General features: G+C 69.1%; 2 protein-coding genes across 2 annotated transcripts; both read right to left on the bottom strand.

Moving 5' to 3' along the window:
* Positions 1 to 137: 137 nt before the first annotated feature.
* LOC120748269 (vasodilator-stimulated phosphoprotein-like) lies at positions 138 to 1,605 on the bottom strand. The gene is made up of 8 exons (XM_040054388.2): positions 1,530 to 1,605; positions 1,355 to 1,455; positions 1,210 to 1,255; positions 1,027 to 1,069; positions 761 to 806; positions 590 to 659; positions 395 to 452; positions 138 to 284 (listed from the first exon to the last, which is right to left on the bottom strand). Exons 2-8 carry the CDS (start codon positions 1,384 to 1,386, stop codon positions 247 to 249), a joined length of 333 nt encoding a protein of 110 aa, XP_039910322.1. The 5' UTR covers positions 1,387 to 1,455; positions 1,530 to 1,605; the 3' UTR covers positions 138 to 246.
* A 187-nt stretch (positions 1,606 to 1,792) lies between these two features.
* Positions 1,793 to 5,962, bottom strand: LOC120748267 (vasodilator-stimulated phosphoprotein-like). Its single transcript, XM_058423705.1, has 6 exons — positions 5,926 to 5,962; positions 5,180 to 5,340; positions 3,526 to 3,696; positions 2,718 to 2,886; positions 2,544 to 2,601; positions 1,793 to 1,887 (listed from the first exon to the last, which is right to left on the bottom strand). Exons 1-6 carry the CDS (start codon positions 5,960 to 5,962, stop codon positions 1,848 to 1,850), a joined length of 636 nt encoding a protein of 211 aa, XP_058279688.1. The 3' UTR covers positions 1,793 to 1,847.
* Positions 5,963 to 7,170: the final 1,208 nt, after the last annotated feature.

Here is a 7,170-nt window from a genome sequence, read left to right as displayed (position 1 = left end):
CCCCCCCCTCAGTGTAAAAATCGGGATCCTCCATTGGCGGTGAGGGGGGGGCACAGTGTGGGGGGGGCTCGGGGCCCCCCCTGCCGGTAAGGCACAGCCTGGGGGGCGCGGCCCGGAGCCCCCCCGGGGCGGTGAGGGGGGTGAAATTGTGAGGGAGGGGTTTTTTTTTTGGGGGGGGGGGGGGAAATGGGGGTCGCCCCCCTCCCCAAATCCGGGCCCGTGGCGTGGTGGTGGTGGTGGGGGGGGTCAGGGTCCGTTCCGCTTCCGCAGCTCCGTCACGAACACTGTGGGGGGGGGGCACAAAAAAAGGGTCGGGGAGGGGTCGTGGTCACCTCTCCCCCCCCCCCCCCCCGCGACCCTCCCCCTCATTTCCCCCCCCTCGTCCCTCCCCCACCTTCGAGGATCTCCTCCTTCATCTTCTGCAGCTCCCGCCGCACCTCCTCCAGCAGCTCCTGGGGACGGGGGGGCACGGGGTGAGGGGGGGGGCACACCCCGGACCCCCCCCGGACCCAAATCCCGACCCCAGACCCAAATCCCGACCCCCAGACCCAAATCCCGACCCCCCAGACCCCCTCCCCAAAACCGGTACCAGTTTGAATCGCTCCAGGTCCAGCTCACTGTGCGACTCGGAGGGGGCAGCCGGAACGGCCGATTTCATCCTGGGGGCGGGGGGGGGGCGAAAATAATAAATTGGGGACCCCCGCAGAAAAACACCCCCCCCCCCCCTCAAAAAGAAATGCCCCCCCGTCCCAAAACTCACCTGGGCAAGGTGGAGCTGGATTTTTCCCAGGGCCTCCTTACGGGCTCTGTGGGGACAGGGCAGGGGGTGAGGGGGGAGCAGGGGCTGCACCGCCCCCCCCCCCCAAAGTCCTCCCCCCTCCCAAAAAAAAGCCCCCCCAAGCTGCTTTTTTTTTTTTTTTTTTTTAATCAGAACTACGGCTCCCGGCGTGCCCCGCGCGCCCGCACCGTGCCCGGCCGCGCGCCCCCGCCGCGGTGCATGCTGGGGGCTGTGGTCCGCGCGCTCACCCGGCGGCGGCCCCGCCGTCCTCGCGCCCGGCTCCGCCTCCTCCTGCGAGAGGGGGGGGGGGGGGGATCACAAAAAATTGAGGGGGGGGGTGCGGGGAATTTGGGGTGAGGGGGCTGGGAGCCAGAGACCCCCCCCCCATTCACCCTCCCCAAATTTGGTAAAGGGGCGGGGCGGTTACTGACATTAGTGACGTCATCCTCCTTCTTTGGCACCTCCGTGGCTTTTCTCCTGGGGGGGGGGGAGATAAAAAAGGGGAGGGGTCAGCGCGGGAATTGAGGAGGGGGGGGGAACCCCCCCCAAAAAACCATCGCGCGGCCCCCTCCTCACCTGCGGGCCAGCATGGCGCTCATCTCCTCCATCAGCCCCCCCCCGCCCCGGGGGGCGCCCTCGGCTTTGGGGGGGGGCGCGGGGGCGCTGGGGGTCTCGTCCTGGTGGGACAATTCATTAACCCCCCCCTCATTAATTAATTAAACACACCCCCCCAATAAAAAACCAACCTCACCTTCCCGACTTTCCTGAGTTTGGCCCCCGCGATGGCGGCGGCAAAGCCCGAGACCCCCCCGGGGACCCCCCCGGGCCCCCCCTCCGGGCCCCCCCCCCCCGGCAGCGGCGGGGCCGGGGGCACCCCCGGGGCTGGGGGGGGCCCGGGGGGCGGGGGGGGGCCCGGAGGGGGGGGAGGGCCGGGGGCGGGGGGGGCGCAGCCGGGGGTCCTGGGTGGGGAGAAGAGAAACAAAACAAAAAAAAAAAAAAAAATTGGGGAGGGGTCGGGGTCAGTGAGGGGGATTTTGGGGGGGGGTGTCAGGGTTGAAGCCCCCCCCCTTCACTCACCTGCTCGGCGCTCGGACTCGTCCATCACCGGCCTGGGGAGGGGGGCAAAAAAAAGGGTCAGGAACCCCCCCGTGAGGGCGTGAAAGTGCCCCCTCCCCAAATCCGGGGTTCCCGTGTCCCTCCACCCAAAATTCCGGGGTTTCCATCTCCCCCTCCCCAAATTCAGGGATTCCCGAAGGTCCTCCGCTCAAAATGCGGAGATTCTCGCGTCCCCAAATCCAGGGGTTTCCATCTCCCCCTCCCCAAATTCGGAGATTCCCGTGTGTCCCTCCACCCAAAATTCGGGAATTCCCGAGGGTCCCTCCACCCCAAATTCAGGGTTCCCACGTTCCCCAATTTGGAGATTCCCGTGTGTCCCCCCTCCCCAAATTCAGAGATTCCCGTGTCCCCCTCTCCCCAAATTCGGAGATTCCCGCATCCCCCCCTCCCCAAATTTGGGAGTTTCCATCTCCCCCTCCACAAATTCGGGGTTCCCGTGTCCCCAGATTCGGGGTTCCCGTGTCCCCAAATTCGGGGATTCCCGCGTCTCCCCCTCCCCAAATTCGGAGATTCCCGCATCCCCCCCTCCCCAAATTCGAGAGTTTCCATCTCCCCCTCCCCAAATTCGGAGATTCCCGCGTCTCCCCCTCCCCAAATTCGGAGATTCCCTTTTGTCCCCCCCTCCCCAACCCCGGTGTCCCCCCCTCACCTGTCCGGCTGCTCCAGCTGCTCCGGGGCGGAACCATCGAGCTCGGGCCAAGGCGTTCCTGGCCGGGAGAAAACACCCGAGGGTGACTCCAAAGGGGCGGGGGGGACACACGAGGCTCGGGGGGGGACCCCCCCACCCCAACCCCAAAAAGCCCCCCGCCCGCCCCGGGCTCACCCTGTTCGAGCGCCTGCAGCGCCCGCAGCACGGCGGCGGCGAACTGCGCGGCCTCGGCGGGGGCGGCGAAGCTGAGCCCCCAGACCCGGCGGCCCTCGCGCCACTGGTGGAACTGGGGGGTCGCCTGGCTGTAGCGCAGCCCCCGGCCCAGGGGGCAGTTCAGCACCACCTGGGGTGGGGGGGTTAGGGGGGGGTTAGGGGGGGCACAGACCCACCCCCGAAATGAGGGGGTGACCCCCGGAACCGCGGGTGGACGGTGGAGACCCCCCCCCAAATCACGGTGTGTCCCCCCCCCACACAGGGTCAAAGGATCACAGGAAGCCCCCTCCCCAAAAATCACGGGGGTCCCACAAACCCCCCCCCCAAAAAAATCCCAAGTGTGTCCCCCCCCTCCCTCCAGGGTCACGAGGGGTCAATGCGAGCCCCCTCCCCAAAATCGCGTCTGTTCCCCCACAAAGGGCGGACCCCCCCCAAACCCTGGGTGCACCATAGAGACCCTCCCCAAAATTATAGGTGTGCGTCCCCCCCCCAGGGTCAAAGGATCACAAGAAGCCCCCTCCCCAAAATCACAGGTGCCCCACAGAGCACCCCCCAGCCCCATGGAGCTCCCCCAACCCCATGGAGCCCCCCAGGCCCATGGAGCCCCCCAGCCCCGGGTGCCCCCAGCCCCATGGAGCCCCCCAGGCCCATGGAGACCCCCAGGCCTGGGTGCCCCCAGCCCCACTGAGGCCCCCCCAGCCCCGGGTGCCCCCAGCCCCATGGAGCCCCCCAGCCCCATGGAGCCCCCCAGCCCCACGGAGCCCCCCACCTGCTGCTCGGGGTGCAGGCGCCGCCCCACCAGGCGGAAGCAGGTGGTGCCGGGCTGGTGGAACAGCTGGACACAGCTGGGGCTCTGGGGGGGGCCCCCGCCGGCACCCACAGCTTCTGCCCCTCCTCGTAGAGCAGCACCGCGGCCCGGGCGCTGCACAGCACCCGCTCGCTGCGGAGGAGCAGGAAAACGGGGGGGCGGGAGCCCCCAAAAACGGGGTTAGAAACAGAAAAAACGGGGTTAGAAACAGAAAAAACGGGGTTAGGAACCGAAAAAAATGGGGGCGAGGCCCCGAAAAACGGGGGTGTAACCCCCAAAAAATGGGGGTGGGACCACGAAATGGGGTTAGAAACTGAAAAAAAATGGGGGCGGGACCCCGAAAAATGGGGGTGGGACCCAAAAAATTGGGGAAAATGGGGATGGAGAAACCCCGAAATTGGGGGGGTGGGACCACGAACTGGGGATGGAACCCAAAAAATGGAACTGGAACCACGAAAATGGGGGTGTAACCCAAAAAAATGGGGATGGAACCCCTAAAAGGGGCTGGACCCCCCCAAAAAAAAGAGATTGGACACCCCCACAATGGGGCTGGACCCACCCCAAACTTGGAGGTCCCCCCCTTGTATGGTGACCCCCCCCCATGTGGGACCCCCGGGGGTGGCTCCGGGACCCCCCCCTCATTTAGGGACCCCCCCGAGTCGGGCCCCCCCCTCCCGCAGAGTCCTGGGGCACCCCTGGGTGCTGCCCCCCGCCCCCCGGACATCCCCCAATCCCCCCCCGCACCCCAAAACCTCCCCCTGCCCCCCCTTTTCCTTCCTCTTTCTCCCCCTTTCGCTCCCTCCCAGTGCTCCCAGTGCTCCCAGTGCTCCCAGTTCCCCCGGTCCCTTTCCGTGCCCGCTCCCGGTACTCCCAGTAAACCCAGGACCCATTCCCAGTGCCCCCAGCCCCGATTCCCAGCGCTCCCAGTCCCACTTCCCGGTTTCCCAGGCGCTCCCAGTCCCGATTCCCAGCGCTCCCAGTGCCCACAGCCCCGGTTCCTGGTTCTCCCAGCGCTCCCAGTCCCGATTCCCAGTGCCCCCCAGTCCCGGTTCCCGGTTTTCCCAGTGCTCCCAGCCCCACTTCCCGGTTTCCCCGGCGCTCCCAGTACCGCTTCCCGGCGCTCCCAGTTCCGGATCCCGGCTCTCCCGGTCCCAGTTCTCCCAGCGCCCGTTACCGGCGCCCCCCGTGCCCGTTACCGGCGCCGCCCGCTGCCCCCAGCGCCCGTTACCGGCTCTCCCAGTGCTCCAGTCCCGATCCCCGCCGCTCCCAGTGCTCCCAGTCCCGATCCCCGGTGCTCCCACTGCCCCCAGTACCGATCCCCGCCGCTCCCAGTGCTCCCAGTGCTCCCAGTGCCTCCAGTCCCGATCCCCAGTGCTCCCAGTGCCTCCAGTCCCGATCCCCGGTGCTCCCAGTGTTCCCAGTCCCGATCCCCGCCGCTCCCAGTCCGCCCAGTTCCCGCTCCCGGCGCTCCCGGTACCGATCCCCGGTGCCCCCCGCGCCCGGTAACGCTTCCCGCAGCCCCCCAGCGCCGGCGCGCGGTTCTCCCAGTGCCTCCCAGTGCCTCCCAGTGCCTCCCAGTGCCTCCCAGTGCCTCCCAGTAGCGATCCCCGCTCACCTCATGCTGGCGGCCGCGGCCGGTCCGGGCCCTTCCGGTGGCGGCGGGGGCCGGACCCGCCGGTCCCGGCGAGAGGCCCCGCCCCCCATGGGCCGGCCCCGCCCACCCGGCCCCGCCCCTGCCGGTAACGGCGGCGGTGACCGGGAGGGGCCCCGGGACCCCTTAAAGCGGCAACGGCGGCGCGCGGGGCCCGGCGAGGACCGGTAACGTCCAGTGTCCACCAGTAACGTCCAGTGTCCACCAGTGACCCCCTCCAGTGACCACCAGTGACCACCAGTGACCCCCCAGTGTCCACCAGTGACCACCAGTGTCCACCAGTGACCACCAGTGTCCACCAGTGACCACCAGTAACGTCCAGTGTCCACCAGTGACCCCCCCCGGTGACCACCAGTGACCACCAGTGACCACCAGTGACACCCCAGTGTCACCCCAGTGTCCCCACGAACTCTCCGGTTCTGGGCATTGGGAGGGACTGGGAGCACTGGGAGGGTCTGCGGGGAGCACTGGGACGTACTGGGGGGACACTGGGGAGCCCCGGGGTCGGTGCCCGGGTCCCGGTGCCGGTTCCCGTTTCTCAGTGCCCGGCTCCCAGTGCCCCATTCCCAGTGCCCCATTCCCAGTGCCCCATTCCCGGTTGCCCATTCCCCATTCCCCATTCCCGGGTCCCGGTCCCTACTCCAGGTGCCCATTCCCGGTCCCCATTCCCAATTCCCCATTCCCGATGCCCCATTCCCCATTCCCGGTACCAGTTCCCGGTTCCCGGTCCCTATTCCAGGTGCCCATTCCCGGTTCCTGGTGCCCATCCCCGGTTCCCAGTGCCCATTCCCATTCCCCATTCCCCATTCCCCATTCCCCATTCCCCATTCCCATTCCCATTCCCATTCCCCGCTCTCCGGCGCGCTCCCGCCCCCGGCCCCGCCCCTCCCGGCCCCGCCCCTCCCGGCCCCGCCCCTCCCGGCCCCGCCCGGCCCCGCCCCTCGCCGCCGCCGCCGCCGCCCTTTGTCCGTGCCGGGCCCCGCCATGGCGCTGCGGTGATGCGCGGCGGGGCCGGCCCGGGCGCCACCGGGAGCCCCATGCGGGGGCCGCCGCCATGGGGCAGGTCCTGGGCTTCGCCCACTGCAGTACGGACCGGGAACCGGCACCGGGAACCGGCACCGGGCAGCGGGGAGCGGGCAGCGGGAGGGGCCGGGGATGGGGAACCGGGTACCGGGAACGGGGAGCGGGAGGGGCCGCGGGAGGTGCCGGGGATGGGGAACCGGGAATCGGCACCGGGAATCGGCACCGGGAATCGGTACCGGGAATCGGTACCGGCAGCGGGGAACAGGGAGGGGCCGGGGACAGCCCGGGATGGGAGCACCGGGAGGGACCGGGGCTGCGGGAACCGGGAGGAGCCGGGCACGGAGGGACTGGGAGTGGCCGGGGATGGGAGCACCGGGAAACGGGGATGGGAACACCGGGAAACTGGGGATGGATCCGGCACCGGGAACCGGGGATGGGAGCACCGGGAAACTGGGGATGGATCCGGCACCGGGAACCGGGGATGGGAGCACCGGGAAACGGGGATGGGAACACCGGGAACGAGGGATGGGAACACCGGGAACCGGGGATGGGAGCACCGGGAAGCGGGGATGGGAACACCGGGAACCGGGGATGAGGAGCAGCGGGAACCGGGGATGGGAGCACCGGGAAACTGGGGATGGATCCGGCACCGGGAACCGGGGATGGGAGCACCGGGAACGGGAGATGGGGAAACTGGGAACCGGGGATGGATCCGGCACCGGGAACCGGGGATGGGGAGCAGCGGGAACCGGGGATGGAAGCACCGGGAACCGGGGATGGATCCGGCACCGGGAACCGGGAATGGGAACACCGGGAAACGGGGATTGGGACACTGGGAACCGGGAATGGATCCGGCACCGGGAACCGGGGACGGCGCGGGATCGGGGGATCGGGAGCGGCCGAGGCACCGGGGCAGCACCGGGGCTGCGGGA

The sequence above is a fragment of the Hirundo rustica genome, chromosome 39 (assembly GCF_015227805.2).
Source record: "Hirundo rustica isolate bHirRus1 chromosome 39, bHirRus1.pri.v3, whole genome shotgun sequence".
Lineage (NCBI taxonomy): Eukaryota > Metazoa > Chordata > Aves > Passeriformes > Hirundinidae > Hirundo > Hirundo rustica.
Note: the sequence above shows the minus strand (reverse complement) of the source record. Positions and strands in the feature narration are given on the sequence as shown.

Coding starts and splice junctions, on each gene's coding strand:
- LOC120748269 (XM_040054388.2), bottom strand. CDS start 1,386: ATGGAGGAGATGAGCGCCATGCTGGCCCGCAG. Junction 660..760: donor TCCAGCTCCACCTTGCCCAG/GTGAGTTTTGGG, acceptor CCCCGCCCCCAG/GATGAAATCGGCCGTTCCGG. Junction 285..394: donor GAAGGAGGAGATCCTCGAAG/GTGGGGGAGGGA, acceptor CCCCCCCCACAG/TGTTCGTGACGGAGCTGCGG.
- LOC120748267 (XM_058423705.1), bottom strand. CDS start 5,962: ATGGGCACCTGGAATAGGGACCGGGAACCGGGAACTG. Junction 5,341..5,925: donor GGACCGGGAACCGGGAACTG/GTACCGGGAATG, acceptor TGCCGCTTTAAG/GGGTCCCGGGGCCCCTCCCG. Junction 2,887..3,525: donor GCCTGCACCCCGAGCAGCAG/GTGGGGGGCTCC, acceptor CCCCCACCCCAG/GTGGTGCTGAACTGCCCCCT.